Here is a 17,963-nt window from a genome sequence, read left to right on the forward strand (position 1 = left end):
TACTATTTGAAAAGACTTAAAAACAGCATACAGCATTTCAATATAAAAATACTTCTTTGTTAAAATGGAGCTGTTTCATACATGTAGAATATTTGTGCATGTAGGCTAAGCACTAAAAATTATGGCCATACAAAAAAAAATTTCCTACAAAACCCAAAGCTGGTAAGTACTTCAAACAAAAAACTGAATCTCAACTGCCTATATGACAAAAAATATCTCAACTTTCTCAGTATGAGCTGAAAACACCCATCCCCTAACAGGAGAATTACATTCAGTATGAGCAAAGGTGTGAGGCAGCTACTGAGTGCTGTGCAATCTCAGCTAACACAAAAAAAACCCACACATAGATTGGTGAGAAACAGCAATGAGAAAACTCCACTGATTTCCTGACCACACATCTGCTACTAGTGCTGAGGATGTGTAAGAACATTCTCATCCTCATGTGATACCTAAAATTAAAAAAAAAAAAAATCCTCTTTCTACAGTGATCTAATTGATGCCTGATACCTAAACATTAAAATTTATTCACTAATTTGATGCCTGTTGATGGTAGTAGCCCCATTCCACTGTATCTGAGAGAAACAGACTTCCAGAAACATCTTCCAGAAACAATTTGTTGATAAGGAGCTGGGGTGTACACATCTACAACACATTTTGCTACAAACAGAACGATTTGGTGGTCTGTGTGTAACCTGAGACTTAAAAATCCTTCAAACCAACACTCCCTATCAAATCACCAAATGAACAAACACCTTAACTCTCAATGACAGCTGCTTTGTTTCTGAACTCTGTACACCAAAAAAACCCTGAAGTGGAAGGTATGTTTTAGGAAAGGACTGAAAGGGACACAAAAGTATGTTTTAATGAAAAAGAGCTTCAACTTTGACCACAGGGCTCAAACAGCCTTTCTACAGAATGTGGCCATCTCATCAGTATTTACCTGCCTTCCTGGAAAAAAAATTCCTTCCCTGTTAGGATCATGGATTAGAGTGTCAAATAAATGCTTTGTCCATGTCAACTAGGAGAGTTCTTCTGTATAATAACTACCATGGGTTATAAAGGAATATTTAAAGGAACATAGAAAGGATAATTTTAAGATGATTTATGAGAAAATGGAGTATATGCCACTTGAATAGCTGAGTTTCTCCAGGCAGTAAAAGCCTTTGCTTGTTCCTGAACAGGTTTGTTTAGACCAGCTGTCTCACTCTGCACCTCCCATTGTCAGCTGGCACCTGGATCCAAGACAGACAGATGGACAGAGCGCCCTCCCCAGCACCAGGCGTTTCAATGCCGCTCGTGTTTGTGCAAGGAACACAAAACTGAGCAGCCTCAAACCCAATCCAGGAATGGTCAGGGCTGTGATCAGCAGAGCTCCTGCCAGCTCTGAATTAATCAGGGCTTCCAGAGTCCCACTGAACTGCATCCTTCACCTGTCCCAGGATTCTGCTGGAGTTATTAACTGAAGGGATTGCTCTCAGCATTTGTAATTGGATGTAGGACATTTCACAGGCACAGCTACACAGCCTTAACTGGCATGTTTTTAAACTACTCTTCATTCAAATTACTATTTTTTAGTCTCTAAGAAGTGATATTTTATAGCAGCAGGACAGCAGCTTGGAAAAAAACAAAAGTGAACTGACCATTTGAAATTAACACAGGCAATTGTTTCTCCCGCAGACAATGACATTCTACTTGCAGGAAGAATTAATTTTAATTAGAATCCAGCTGATGGCAAAACCATTTTAAACTAAGGCCAAACGTGACATCTTTAAGATATATGTAGGCTCCCACTAAAGGAGGATTAAATGGCTCACTCCAGAGAAGGAACTGTAATCTGTCTTCCACCCAAATGCCATTCCTCAGCCATTAAATGTTCTCACTTGTATTTTGCAGCCAGACCCAAACCATTAGCCAGAACTGTTAATTTTGTTTAACCAAAAAGAAACAGAAATAACTGTACACACAATTTGGCTTGCAAACCAGCAACCTGCTTAGGCAAATAAGCACTCTGTGAAAAAATATATTTACTAAGCGTGTACATGAAGAAATTGGAAATACAGTGTACAGTTTTAATCCTGTGCTGCATTGGCTTTGTGTGGCCATGTTTTGGTAGCAGAGGGGATACAGTTTGGCTTCTCTGATGGAGGTTTGGGTTTATTCCTCATTACCCTGCTCTGATTTAATAAGTTAATTTGCCCAGGCTGTGTCTGTTTTTCCTGTGATATAACTGGTGAGTGATCTCTCCTCACAAGCCTTTTGTTGTATTTTCTCTTTCCAGTCCAGCTGAGGAGCTGCTTCCTGGGCACCCTGGAGTCCAGGCAGGCTCAACCCTCCAGATTTGAAAAAAAGGACACATTTTTTTTGTTTGTTTTGCTTGTTTTAGTGACTGGGCCCACAAGGTGAAGGCAATCGTTATGCTTTAAAGGATCAAATGAGAGGCACAGAAAATGTCAGTAACCAACAGGGCCTGGTGACTCTGGAAAGAGCAGGAGAACCATCAGTGAGTCACTGATCTCAGAGATCAGTGCAGGTCACTCATTACAAAAGCAAGGAACAGCAGAGGCCCTCTGCATCTACCAGCTATTCCTCTGACCAATACATGTGCAGTTTCAGTGAAGTTTCAAGCCTAGCTCCAACTAGAGTTTTCTAGTGATTTATTTCCTTTAAATGCTGGTGATGTTAGGGATTTCAGCACTTTTCTTGTCGACCTATAAAAGACAGCAGAACATTTTATTACTTGGAGACCTCTATGAATATTTGAGATCCAGCTCAAAACATATGTTAGATTTCTTTGAATAGAGAATATCACACAGAATAACTATATATTTTCAATATTTTCATGCTTAGCATATTTTAGCAATAGCCAAAACATTATTTTGGTCAAAAATATATACCACTGCATTATATGAGCTGCTATGGAGAAATTAACTCCATTGCAGCCACAGTGCAAAGTGAAAACATCTGGCTATTAACCAGATGTCACAGAGTGCTAAGCAAGAAATTAAAAACGTGAGGCAGTGGTATAAACTTTAAAACTACAGAAATATCTCAGAAGCATTAAAAAAACAGATAAGTAATTTCAAGTTGGAAAATACATGGATAAAAGTTAAAAAAAACCAAAAACCTGTACGTACTAGGTAAAATGTCAAAGACTAAGGGAGAAGAACCTGCAGCTAAAGCTGTTTGTGAATTTTAGCCATCTATTTTGAACTGTCTCTGACATGCAGAAGCAGGTATTATATTTCTGGAAGATTAAAAGACCTTCAATAAAATCTTCCATCCAGCTCTAAGAACATGGGTGACAGTGCATTGAAGAAAAAAAAAAAAAATACTGATAAAATGATGGGTTTTAAATTGACTCTTAGAGTACAAGAAAGATCTGTCTGTATTTCTAAATATTTACCTGAAAACCTAAGTTTAATAGTAAGCAGGAGTCCAAAAAAATCAACCAGAATATAAAAGAAACATTAGGAAAAGAACAGAAGAGCAAAAAAACACCTCATGCCCTGGTATAAAGCAGGAGGGCTCTGCAGAGGGATCTGGACAGGCTGGATCAATGGACTGAGGCCAGTTGTGTGAGGTTCCATAAGGCAAAGTGCCAGGTCCTGCCCTTGGGTCACAACTGCTCCATGCTGTGCTCCAGGCTGGGGGCAGAGGGGCTGGAAAAATGCCTGGCAGAAAAGGACCTGGAGCTGTGGGTCAGCAGTGGCTGAACATGAGCCAGAATGCGCCCAGGTGGGCAGGAAGGCAAATGGCACCTTGACACATTATTAAAGTTAATGTGGCCAGCAGGAGCGGGGCAGGGACTGTCCCCCTGTACTCAGCACTGCTGAGGTCACACCTCAAGCCCTGTGCTCAGGTTTGGGCCTTTCACTACAAGAAGGACATTGAGGGGCTGGAGAGGGTGCAGAGAACAGCAGAGCTGGGGAAGGGTCTGCAGCACAAGTGTGAGGAGCAGCTGAGGGAGCTGGGGGTGCCCAGCCTGGAGCAGAGGATCCAAAAGACCCTTTTCACTCTCTGCAACTGCCCGACAGGAGGCTGCAGCCAGGTGGGGGTTGGCCTCTTCTCCCAGGTAACAAGAGACAGGGTGAGAGGAAATGGCTTCAAGTTGTGCCAGAGGAGGCTTAGATTGGATATTAGGAAAATTTCTTCATTGAAAAGGTGATCAACCACCAGAACAGGCTGTGCAGGAAAGCAGTGGACTCAGCCTTCCAGGAAGTGTTCACAAGGTCTGAGTATGTGACACTTGGGGACATGGTTTAGTGCTGAACATGGTCATGCTGAGTTAATAGTTGGACTCCATGACCTTGGATGTCTTTTCCAAACTTAGTGATTCTGTGATTATGCAAAAAGTTATGGGGAATATTACAGAGACTATTATAGAGAATCCTAGGCAGAGAACACGCTGTTCTTGCCCATTCCACAGTGTTTTGTGCTACTGACTGCATTCACACACCTTATCTCAGAGAAAAATAATAATGCACATGCTACCTTCATCTATACATTCAGAAACTGAAAAGTTGTCTCAACCAGTTCATATAGTAAAGCCAGAAGTGAAAAGTTTTCGTCTGATGGGACAGTAATCAGTAGACAGCTGAGGACTGAATTTCACAAATATATTCCAAAGAATTATGTTTTCAGGATAAAACCAGCCCCAACACCTTCACAGTTTGCAGTGAAGATAGAAAGCTTCCAAAAATTGGAACCGCTTGTTTCGGTGACCCCAAGTGATTTGTTGCTTGACTGTTTGACTTTGCTTGACCATTTTGCTTTTACCAGAGAATAAAAAAAATGTTTCATCTGCCCAAAACTGAGGCTATTAATGAAGAAGGAAAAGGATGAGCTATTTAGTTTAGAAAATTTGCAGTGTATTTTGTAGAGAAACCAATGAAGATAAGATTTAGGAGCTCTAATGAGCTAATAGGTCAAGAACAGGTAATTTGAGTTCATACTTTGACCTGAGAGTTTATTTTAAAAGGACATCAGAAAATGTGACATTTCTAAAATAATTCAAATATTAACACTGGACCTAGCACATACAAACAGCAAAGGGCTTGGACACTTGGGATGTCAGAGGTGAGACAGCTGGAGTAATTGTCATTTTGTGTAGTTGAAAAATTGTACCACTGATGATACTAAAATATAACCAGGTACTTTATCAAAGCAAGAGTTTCTCTGCTCTATCAATGTATTTTGAGCTTGTTTTAATAAAGCTTTGCCACAGAAGTTAAATATATGTGAAAGTAAAATAGTCATACTAGTTGAGTATGATCACAACAGACTAGAAAGAGTAACAGAAAACTGAAAAAAATATCAGTGGCAAATTTTGTCTACAAGCAGAATCCACAGCATCATACAGAGCATCTGTAACAAAAGCAAAACCTGAGTTTTACCATTAAAACAAAACTCATATAAAGTTAAGGTAATTTAGACTAAGTAATTGCTTTGTATGCATGTGACATTGACCTGAGGGAAAAGTTAAACAGGCAGGTAGAGGAGATGATTACTGTGCATCTCTTCAACTACTCTATTCTGAATGAATATTCACTGTTGTCTTTTTAAACAGATTGGGGTGCAATGCCCCAGGCCAATGAGTGTTTAAGAAACCATTTGGACAATGCCCTTGGCAGCAGCTTTAGCTGCTGGTCAGCTCTGAACTGCTGGACAAGATGGTCATTGTAGGTTCCTCACAACTGAAAATAACTTGTTATTCTGCTCTGTTCTATACTAAAAATTTGAGAGGTTGAATATATCCAAATCAATCTTAAAGCTAGATTTAAACAGTGGACTCTCCTATGCCAAAGACAATCATTCACATAAAGCTTTGTTTGAGTTTGACAAACTGTATATTTTTTATAGAGTGAAAGAAGCCATCCAGAAAAGCAAACTCTATAAAAGAAGAGAACAGAACTCAGGTTTCCAAAGACACAGGACAGAAACACCTGTACAGGTTCATCCTTCCCCACCTATGTGTGATACTCACCTGCAGGGCCTATACCACTTCTCACTGAGAAACTACACTCCACTTTGTGAGAAACAGAACAGTTGCTATGAAAAACAAGCATTTCAGGGAGCTGTAAGACAGTCATTACTGTAATAAACATTTTGACCACTTTGAAAGAAGTTTAAACACCTTGTCTAAGTTCAGTTTTGCTTTTTTGCGTTAAAAGCAACAGACAACTCCACTCCATTTAAAGCCAGCACTGGGGATTCCAAGCCAGGTCTCATGGTGGGAACACACGGTCCCACAACCTGCTTCAGATATTTTTGCTGGATGTTTTCTTACCTCCATCTCCTTCTTCTTCTCCTTCATTGAGAACAATAATGCAGATGTGTTTCGTGAGCTGCCGTGTGTTGGAGAATTTGCGATTGCATTTCCTGCACTCCAGGCTGCCTGGTGAGACTTCAGGGGGTTCTGGGCCTTCCTCTGTCCCAGCTGGAGTCTCTTTGCTTGGAACTGGGTTATTTTCTGCCACATCTTCATCCACACAAAACTTCTTAGTGGACCCTTTTGGTCTGCCCCTTTTCCTCTTCACTACGAGAAACTCTAGAAAATAAAATTAAAGTTTAAAGTAAACTATAATTAAATTCCATGGCTAATTAGCTAACAGCCATCTGATCTTTGAAAAATAGGTGCCTTGAATGAAATTTGAGGGGAGTTATCCCAAAAGCTTTAAAAAAGATTAGCATCACACAAACTTATTTCCAGCAGTGGTATTTGCTGGAATTTGTGGTAGCTGCAAAGCAATAACATTTGTGTTATTGAGATCAGCAGATGTCAAAGTGCCACAGTTTTACTTAATTACACTGCAAGCACTCTCTCAGCACATGCATACTACAAAATTGCTCTACTGTGTTTCAACACTACAGAAGCCTTTTAATTTAAGTCATTTTCAAATAAATTACCCAGGTATTGAGATGCAATCAGAGAAAAACAATGTATGTTTAAGAACCAAAATCTCACTGACTTTTTAATATAGTGAACAATTACTCCCTAATATTTTCTGTGGTTCTTGGTTGTCAGCACTTTCTAGTCAAAAGCTGGCCTAAAAAATTGTTGGCAACAAATAAACTCCAGAAGTCATGCAAAAAAATGTTTCCTGAATTACAATTGGAAGTCATCCACAATAAATACAATATAATTTTACATTTCCATATTTCTGTAGAGGAAATATTGATGAAATCCATGATATGCAGTGCATAGAAATACATGACAACTTAAATTGTATTTCCTGCTTAAGATTTCTCTCATCACTGCTGTTCTGATAAATTGAGATTGACAATGTAGAAGTCTGAAAAACCACAAAAAGAGGGAATATTAAAAAAAAGCAAAACTACAAAAATTTTTCAAGCACAGGTGCTGAAAGACCTTATTGAATTGGTTGATTTAGAGGATATGGAAAAATAAATGACTTAAGGAATCTTAAAGGAGGATGATGCAGGAGAACAGAAGGCAGCATCGTGTTATTTGTAACCTAGTCAGCATTTCCCTAAAACATACCAGGAAAACAAAACCTCACACTCAGAGACCACAGCTTTGAGTTAACCATGTAATTACTATCAGATGAAAGAGAAAGTATTCTGTCTTCTTACAGGAGTGACTGAACACCTGTCTGCTTAAATAATGTAATAAAATTGCCAAAAAACCTTACTATGAATAGAAAAAACCCAACTGTTCCCCATAACTTTTTGCAACTTTCCACCAGTGTCCTGAACTTTAATGATACTCTAGGAAAAGTAATTTTGTCTATTTCAGCCAAAAAGAAAGGGGTGATTTCAGTGCTATCAAAACTTCTTTTTGCTACCATTCATGTTATTTTGATATCCATCCATCACAACAATCAGTATTTAAATTGAAGAAATTAAAAAACAATTAAAATAAACCCAACAACAATGATCTTTACATCACCCATCAAAAGGCCACAGTTTGCTAATAGGAATCACAGTTCCAACATGAGGAATTCACATGTGGATGCTGGTCAGACTCCTACAAAATAGTTAAATCCAAGGCTTGGAAGAATGAATGCAACTACCATATTCTCTGTGTATGATATTCTTTTCATTCCTTTGCAATGCAATCATCAGATTACCCAACAAAAAGAAATTAAGAAAAACCAGGTCAAAGAGATGCTTCTTTCTTCCTGGCTGTTTTAGTGAAAATTTAATGAAAAATAGAACAACACTTTCACATTAAGACAGAAATTGAAACAAAATCTTGCATGCAAGTAGAAATATGAAAGCTGCTCCTTTAGATGGCTGGTGAGAGAACCTCTGCTATGGCTTATAAAATTGCAGTTCTTATCACTGTGACTACTAATGGTATGGCAAATAAACAAAGAATTACAAACATTTCTAAAATTTGCACAGTGTGTCCAGCAGTAGGAGAATTTACAGCACTTCTCAACCATGTAAAAGGGTTGGTGGCAAGAGGCAGGCAGCAACAAACACAGGAACAGGAGGGCTCATGTGAGCAACTGAAACATCACCAGAACTTCTGAGGTTTATCACAGTCATTTCTTTTCTTTGGTCCTTGGTTTCCTTTTTCCAAGACAGAACTTATCTCAAGCTACTTTGAGTTAACAATGCCAGAATTAATCTTTTAATGAGGCACGTAACCACAAATTCCAGCTGTCTCTACCCAGCATGCCCCCAGTGAGCACTTCACACTGCAGTTACAAATTCCACCTAAGATCAACAGCACACAGTAATTTAATAGCAGAACATTGTCACTCATCTGCCAGTACATAACCAAGTTAATCAAATATTGCTTGTTAGAAAAAAGAATCTATTTAACTGCTAAAAATAAAGCAGTATATTAAATAAATAATAAAACCCCCCTAACACTTATTTCAAGGATGCTTAGTCATAAATAGAAGTTTTAAATTGGTCATTAAAAAGATTTTGAATTAAGATCCTGTTCCCTCAAGAACAACTTAGCTGTTTCTGGGGATTTTGCACTCATTACAGACTGACTGAAACCAATCTTTATGCTGACTGCCATTGGATGAGCAATGGCAATATCCAGGGAAGATATTCTGTGCTATGCTCTATAATTATGTACTCAAAGGCATAAAAAAGATACTTCAAAAAGTGAGTAATGAAATAAACCATGTGTCTATTTTTATACTGTTCCTTCACAGGAATTGTTCACATAAGCTTGTCCAAATCAATCTATTTAATACAAAAAGTTTGTCAGAAGTCACAAAATGCTTGTGCAAATGTCATTTAAATCTCCTGACCACATTTTAACAGGCTGATGCATTATGCAATATGAATCTTTCTCAAATGCCAGTATAAAAAGCTTACATTTCATCACTTACAACAGCACAACATATTCAGACTCTTCTGCATACAGTGTCACACAAATGCACCCATATAAATCTCACCCTCGGCCTCATTTTATTACAGTTCTGTGTTTGTAGCACAGCACCTGCAACACCTCCTGTCCCCCAGGTGTGAATGAATGCAGGCTCTGGGGGCATCCTGTGCTCAGGCAAGGATGAGGCTGATGCACACACACACCATGGCTGTAAGTGACCTTAATGGCTGCATCCTTGGAGGAAGTGATGACACTCACACTGTAACTTTCTCTGAGGTTTCATAACAGACAGAGATGCATCCCATAATCCACATACAGCCCAAACCAAACAACAATCCAGCAGGTAGTAACAGTATGAATAGATGAAACCAGAGCCATTGATGCTGTCCCACAAATCCTCACCAATCTAAGCAAAAGCAAAAGCAAGCTGAGTTTTGACAAGCACTGTGAAGGAAATGGAGATCATTGTGAAGAATTATAAAAAGCCCTAGGCTAAACTGGAGTATGAATGACTACAATTATCTGTCATTTCCCAAAACAAAGATGGCACACTCCAGTGCTGGACAAAATGTGACCTGTGTATAGATGTACAGCAACATCTCCCTGGTACCCTTGGTCCCACTTCATAAAAAAAAATTTAACATCATTGTGCCAAAATGTTTAGAACAAATCAACTCTAAATAGATCATGGCTTAACAATGGGAAAGTGGTGTGACTAAACAAAATTCAGCAGAGAACACTGTAAATAAAATAACGTTAGAGTAATAAACACATATGACATGCCTAGCACTTTACTTGTCCCCAGTACTTATAAAATCATTAATTCATTACTCAGGAAGAACAAAGAGCTCCATTAGCAACTCAGCATTCACTCTTCTATACCTATTGTGGGGTAGCTACAGTATTTACCAATAATTGGAAGAGAAATTACACTTTCAAAGGAAAAAAAGATGTTCATCTATTAGTCACCAAGTACTAAAAGTTCTAATTTCCAAGACTGTAATTTCTAAGACTGGTGATTCACCAATTACTTCTCCTTTCAGTGACAACACTGAATTACTGCAAACACTGGTTCACTAACAAATAATTGTATACTACAAACTTTCTAAGTTTTATTTGCTGCAGATTCCATAGCAGGAGGGAATAATTGATGCTTTCAAAGAAGAACTCTTTCCAATCCAATGTTCAACTGTAGATTACAGTATTTTTTTAAACGGAGCACAGAAAATAAATCAATGGGACTTCAGAACCCTCTTCTCCAATCAATGTGTCTGATGGGAAAGGAAAAATTCTAAAGAATGCTTAGAATATGACTTGAAAACTGTGGAAAAGTAATTTACCTTGATATTCTTACTGACAGCAGATATCAGTTGGGCTATCTAACCTGAAAAAAATGGCACCGTATAAGCCCATCAGATGAATAAAACTATTCACCAAGAATAATGAGAAGGTAAATTACAAATATATAACTTAAGAATGTTATATTTTACATAAGATTTGCATAGCTGTTTTCTTAAAAGCTAATTATGCTAATTTCTGTTGCTGCAGATCATAATGGTAATTACAAACTATCCTCCTAAATGTACAATGCATGCTGAACACATACAATACAGAAAGTGCAGATACTCCTGACAAAAATGCAAAGAGAAGTTTACAGAGGAGCCTTTTTTATTAAAATTAATAAGAATATGTTACAAGGTACCAGTCTCACTGTGCTCAGAAACATTTGCAGTGGAAGGATAACAGGAAACAAAGATTGTAGAAAGGAAAATGCATTTTGCATGCCTGAGGAATTAATTCTGTGCTACAAAAATAAAATTAGAATGCCATTTTGAAAACTGATCTGAAATTTATTCATCACCTTCTGATACACTGGTAATTCTGGGCATTATGTGAAATAATACTCTGGTGAAATTTTTCCCCACCAGCCACCTGAGGAGACAGCAGCTCTAGTGAAATACTAAATGACCATTATTAGAAATATCTTCTTACACTGATGAAGTTAATATAACTACTGAATTACTGCTGGCAAATAAGAAAAGAAACATCACATACATATGTTAACAACAAAAAATTCTTGGAGGTATGGTTTTAGAGGGCAGTTGATTCATAAGCACATAGGTTTTAAAATCCAGAAATTATAATGACTGAAAAATCCTGGTAATTGTGTTAAATAAGAGCTTTGCCAGCAATACAAATCCATTACTCAGTGAGGGCATAAGAGAAGATAAAAAGTCTGAATTATTTTTAACCCATTGCTAATATTCCAAAAGATGGAAATTATCTTAAAAATGGAATGGAATGAACGTAACTTCTTCCATTGCACAATAAAACTTTTATGTGTAACTAATTCAACCTCTGATTGCTTTATTTACCAGCATCACTATCAAAACAGTTATAAATTATGAATTGTGCCACTTCCTTTTTGGAATAGAACTATTAACATTACCTGAATCACAGCAAACATGTTAGACAACTCAAAAGGGACACCTAAGCCTCAAGGCACACCTCACTCATGGTGTCCTGATGGCTGTTCACTGCTGCTAGACAATCTTCCCACTGCTCCCACTACAGAGCTCCATTTAAGGCTGTAGGAAGCAAACTTTGCTATAGCTCACATTGAAAATTAATGGACCAATGCCAGCATTCCCTAAGACAAATTGAGTTTATCCACATCTGCCATGTGACCTATTCTGTGCTGAATGAAATTTGGGGTGACAGTTGCACAGCGCTTATTATAAAAACCAGCTATGGAAACCATTCCATACACAATGCAGAGTCATCACACCACAAGGTTTTATTAAAAGAATATGTAACACTGAAAATGACATTTCTCTCAATTTCTGAATGTACCTTCTCCATCTTTGCTTGTGTTTGTGGGTGCTGATAGAGGCTGGAGAGGAATAATGATGTCATCCACAGCAGTCCCTTCTTCCGTGTGTTTCTCGGAGACGTGAGACAACAGCTCGGACTTATTTGGTGAAAATAAGTTACAAAGCTTACACATGAAGATGGAATTGGTCCCTGAAAAAACAAGTTTAAAAACAAGGAATTAGTGTTTCCAAATGCAAGTTATTTATGTTACCATGAGTTATTAGGATTTTGGCTCAGTCAATATAGCAACTATAATTTACCCAAGACACATAACAGGCAGCAATGAGGTGAAATTTTGTTTTATCACTAAATGAACACATTCATAATATATTCCCAAATGAATTAATTTAAGAAATGGATAAACTCCTAGCTAGATCCTCATAGGACAAAAAATTTCCTCTGGTTGAAATCTTAGAAATGTTTTAACATGACATTGACATAAAAGGAAGAAGTACAATTTAAGACCTTTTCCCCTTCCAGCCCCAAACATCATTATAATTTTATGTATTTTCAAACATATTGTAAAGTTATATATATGACATGACATCCTCATGAAGTTCTGTGAAAAGTTCCTGTTGATTTAAGAAAAACAAACAAACAAAACCAAAAACAAACTAAAAAGCTTCAAAGCAGCAGGAGCAAATGAAGAATGTCATTAAAATGCCCCTTGGTCAATGCTTTAAACGGAAATTTGATACAACTTTTTAGGCAAATGGCCTTTTTAAATTCACAGGTACTTGAAGTGTGATGTGAAAGCAAAGAATCAAGAAAGTAAATAACAATACAGAAGGATTAATATAATCCCAGATTTTAAAAAACAGAGATTTTAGCCAGAGAAATTCAGAGGACTTCTGTTTTCTAACACTGCAGTCTTTTGGCTTAATGGTTGATTTTTGAAGAGTCCCTACTCCCTTCAGGTTCCAATGAAACAAAAAACAACCAGGAACCAATTTTAACAGCACATTGTTCTCCAGCTATATGTATGAAGCTCTGGTCCAGAGACTGGTTTCAATTGTTAACTTCCCTTCATCTCCCTAAGGAATAAACCCACTGAAACCAAACTGGAACAAGCAGCACTTTTGAGGTACAAGTCAAACCAAAGATCACTGGTTAAGTACAGAAATAACATGATAGTTTGTGAATTTTGGGATGAATCTGGGGGTATGAGAACAGGGAAGCTGTATTTTGGGACCTATTTTTAAAACAAACCTAAACACTCTCCTATTGAACCTTATTCTACCTCTTTCATGACACAAAAATTACATAGTTCACCCCACTCAAAACAAATCTTTATTTGAGGTTAAGAGCATTCCTGAAAGTTAAGAGCAGCAGAGGTGTCTCTTACAGGTATTTGCCCCTGAAACATAACAAAAGCACAGCTCAAAACTAACAGGCAGGCTGTGCCTTCATCTCTTCCACAACATCTCTGAAAGAACAACTCCAATACTGCTCCTGTTGCTCGAGATATCCTCTTATTACACACACACAGCTCTGTAAGTGTATGACACAATCAATGTGTTCTTGGGAGCTCAGCTGGGCTCCTTCTCAGCCATTCTGCTGTCTTGAGCACACAGATATTTCTGGTTTGATTGCAGTACATTGAAATGTTCCTTTGAACTAGTTCTGCCCTAGTTAGCATTATTGTTTTGTCGTTTTTGGTTTTTTTTTTAAGGGCATGAAGCCTGTTATTGACCCAGCAGATAACAACTCTTTTCTTTAAATGTAAACACAAAATAAAATCTATGAACATTTACCTAAACATTTAACCAATTGAAATCTCAAAATGTAGCTGACATTTCTGTTTTGAGGTTTTATTTGTCACTGTTTCTGCTTCCTGACCTGCTGGCTGTTCTCCCTAGAAGTTCAAACCCAGGGTTTTGTCTCTTGTCTCCTCCTTGAACAGCTGCAATCAGTACTCACACACCACTTTATCTCTCACTCCTCCCAGAAAGGACTTGGGGAGGGGAAGCAGAGCAAGGAGAGTGCCCAGAAGCCTCAGTGGGTGTTTAAAGGGTTTGATTAGCAAGGCCACCCAAAGCCAGGAGTGAAGAGCCCAGGGGGGAGAGCACACTCAGTGTCACTGAAGGTGCAGGAAGCACCAGGAGAACACACAAGTTTTACTCAGAGGTTAGTTGGAAACTAGAGTAAAGAAATTATTTTAGGAAGAATGCCTGGAAAAGGAGGTCAGAGAGCAGAGGATAAACTCTGCTGATCACCAGACTAAGCAAGTATGGAATAAGCAAACAATAATTGATTATGCAGTTGCTAATTAGGCAGCATAGCGATAAAGCAATGAGTTATAGTCAATTAAGTGTAAAAATCAAATCAGGAGTAAGTTAATTAACTATGCATAGAATCAATGACTAATTAGTGAATAATTAATTATGTAGGAAATCAAGTGAGCAATTAATTAGGCAGCAATTAAATATGCAGAGAAAGAAAAGAACAGTAATCAAGTATGCAGGTACACAAACATCAGGAAATTCAGCCAAAACCAATCTGGGACATTCTGTTCACTAAACATGTTTGTGGTAATTCATTATCTTCAGTTTGCCCCTATAAACTGTGCTAAATATACACTGAAATAAATAATACCAATAATTTTCCCCTTAATTGACTAGGTGGAAAATTGAGCTATAACATCAGCAAAGTCTTTTTTTTTCTAATTCTTCCAAAACCCTCAGCATATTGCTTAATTAGTAGGGATTTTTTCTTCACACTAAGCATATCTACAGCAAAGGGAGTTTAACAAATGGATTACTAAAAACAAAGAGCAAGCTGCTAACTAGGAAGCAGATTCCCTGATTCCCAATCCCCTTCACAAAGCATAAACCAGTATCTGTCCTGTTTGGCTTTAAAGTTGGAGTGGGGAAAGGGAAAGGGGCAAGAAAGCAGCACTTATCTTGGAAAGATCGTGAAATTAACAGGACTTAAGGGAATGAAGGAATATATTATTGTCATATGTACTTCTAACCAATGTATGCCAAAATCTAGTGCAAAGTACATTTTACCTAACCAAAAATTTAATTTTGCATAAAAGGAAGTCTCAGCATTGGGTATTATTTTATTTTTAATAACTACCTTTACAAGACACACAGGGAAAGGACACAAATGTGCATTTATGTACCCTAAATCATTCTAATGGATCCAAACCTTTTCACCTTTCCTTTCAAGGTGAAAAACTCAAAGCAGGCAAGTGTTAACAACTTCTGTGAGTGCCTTTGAAGTTCTGGAGCTGTTAAAGGGAATTAGAACTCCACAATTAAATTAAAAAAAAAATAAAGTCCCTGGATATATCTTGGCCTGTGTAAAAAGTTGATAGGATCAATAATTATGCATCTAGTCAACCTTCCTAAAATATGCAGCAATTAAGTTCAGAATATGAATAATAACTTATTTCTTTCTAAACTTACTACAGAGCTGAAACAAACTTTGTTGCATTATCACCATTAAATTCTTAACAGGAACTTTCTGCAACTAAAAACCTTATTCATCAGACTAGGACTTGGTCTTGTTGGGCTTTTGTTTTTGTTTTGTTTTTTTTTTCTCGTTCTGTTGTTTTTGTACAGATATCAAGTACAATAAAAAGTGGAAAAGGTGGGCACAGCTATTCCAAACAAATTACTTATTTTGCAAAAGAACTTTTCACACACAAAGGTTGAACATGTAAGATATTGAAGTGTCTAAGAACAATAAACAAAACTTTTTCTGTTTAGGTAGAAGCAATGAAATGTGAGGTAGCAGTTAATATAAAGCAGCATGTAAAAAGCCAATAACTTTTGTTTAAGATAAGCAACACTATTTCTGAGTAATAAAATGTTTCCACTAAACATAAAAGAATGGGCAAATACAGGAGAAGAAATAATGATATCTTGTACTACTGTCAAATACTTTAAAAATATTTTACTTATCAGATCTCACTCCTCTCAGCATGTTAGAGGCTTTTCATTTTCAAAGCCATTTCAAACATCCAAAATTTTCACAAACATGTTAGTGTATTTCTGATTTTTATTGCTTTATCTCCAGGACACTTGTTTGTTGGTTTCATGGTTTTTTGTAGGGGTTTTTGTTGTAGTGTGTTCATTAAGTTCATTTAATTCCTCCTCCATTTTAGGTATCTGCTCCCCCCCATTTTGTGTAAAATGGTTCTGCCGTCCTCAGTTTTCCCGCCACAGCCCTGCCAGTTCTATTGTCAATCTGTTAGGTTATATAATTCCTCCTCCCCATTTTCCCTTATATGTATGCTTTTTCTCCTCCCTGGGCCAAGTCAATCACCTCCCACTCCACCTAGTATTCCAGAAGCTTCTCCTCTTTGGGGGTTGTGGTTGGCTGTGGTCCTGGGGCCCCTCCCATACCTGGTACCTATTGGGCTCTCCACTATGTCATTTGTATTAAGTTCATCCCCTCTTCTCCCCCTACTGGTCTTCTGTAAACCCCTCCCGGGTCCACTCCTTCCCTTTATAACCCCTAAGCACCCTTTGTTCTTGGTCATTCGCTGGGACATCGTGGGCTTTCCAATAAACCAAGTTTAGCCCCCCGGCGAGTGTCCAGCTCCTTCCTTCTCGTCGTTTAGCAGCGATCCAGTCCGCAACCAGCACAGCCCGAGGCCTTACGACGCCGAGGGGCGCTGGCAGGTTATGCAGCGAGGTGTCGGCCTTAACCTCAGCTAGCCGGACTCTGACCTTCTCTGCTCTAGAAGGCTAGATACACGTCGATGCAGTGTGGCGCCCAACGTGGGGCCTGGACTACGCCCGGATGCTTAGCCATTGGGACTGCCGGACCCCACGAACGGATTATAAATTCCTCTGGCCGTCAGACTACCTCCGGTGGCAGCAGACCCCGTTTTAGGGGTGGCGCTCCTGGGGGATTCGAAGCCGCAACTCCCCGCACCTGAGGAGGGCTTCGAGACGAGAAACCATCCGCCTGAACTTTTCATTTGCACCGCTGCTGGGTTAGGTGAGCCCTGGACTCGGTGGTTACCCCCCCTGCCTTTTTAATTTTCCCTGGGAGCCGTCCCTGCGCTGGGGAGCGCTCCCGATCCTTCTTCCCTTGGGGACTGGTTCCCGGGCGCTGCTCGGGGCCGGGGGAAATTCTCTCTCTCTTGGAACGGGGCGGGGGGAGAGCTCTTAGTGGGGGGCCACGGTCTGCCGCTTTTCGCGGGCCGCCGAAGGCCCCGGCAGGCGCCGCCCGCCGTGCCACGCGTCGGAGCCTTCTGCTGCGTTTTCGCGCGCACGGCGTCCCTGCTCGCCACGGTGGGGCGAGCTCCAAGCTCTCGGCGCGGCATCGGGCGGCTGCCGCGGTTTTTTCAGCGCGGGGCGGTTTTCCCGCTCGGTTCGCTGTGCCGGGGCCGCTTCCCCCCCTCCCCCGCTTTTCGCGCGCCTTTTTGCCGCGTGGCGCAGGGGGCCCTGGTGCCTGCCACGCGGCGCAGCTCTCGGCTCTGCAGGGGGGCTGCATTCCACGGCGGGGGAGCCTTTGTGCCTGCCTCGGCTCGGCAGGGCGTGTCCCAGCTCCCTCCTGCTGCTGCCCGGGAATTTTAAAAGCAGTATACACAGCTGCATTGTCTCTCTCTGCGGCGTGTTTTGCTGTCTTTTGGAATTCGTGCCGGCGGGCGCGGGGAAGCTCTGCCTTCTCTCTGTCCGGGGCGGGGGGCCTCTTGGCGCGGGGTGTTCTTCTGGGCACAGTCCTCACCCCTATCGTTTGTTGTTTTCCCTTTCCTGTGGGGTCTGCTTCCCCAGACTTGGGGCCAGGTCCTACCACCTAAATTCCTTTC

General features: G+C 39.6%; 1 protein-coding gene across 1 annotated transcript in view; it reads right to left on the reverse strand.

Moving 5' to 3' along the window:
- The window catches only part of ZFAT (zinc finger and AT-hook domain containing), an 86,182-nt gene that overhangs the window by 55,282 nt on the left and 12,937 nt on the right, over positions 1–17,963 (reverse strand). Inside the window, exons 2-3 of the mRNA XM_059487855.1 lie at positions 12,173–12,343; positions 6,287–6,547 (exon numbers count right to left, since the gene is read on the reverse strand). Coding sequence (XP_059343838.1) covers positions 6,287–6,547; positions 12,173–12,343 — 432 coding nt within the window. The remainder of the gene's footprint in view (positions 1–6,286; positions 6,548–12,172; positions 12,344–17,963) is intronic.

This window comes from Ammospiza nelsoni, chromosome 1 (genome assembly GCF_027579445.1).
Source record: "Ammospiza nelsoni isolate bAmmNel1 chromosome 1, bAmmNel1.pri, whole genome shotgun sequence".
NCBI lineage: Eukaryota > Metazoa > Chordata > Aves > Passeriformes > Passerellidae > Ammospiza > Ammospiza nelsoni.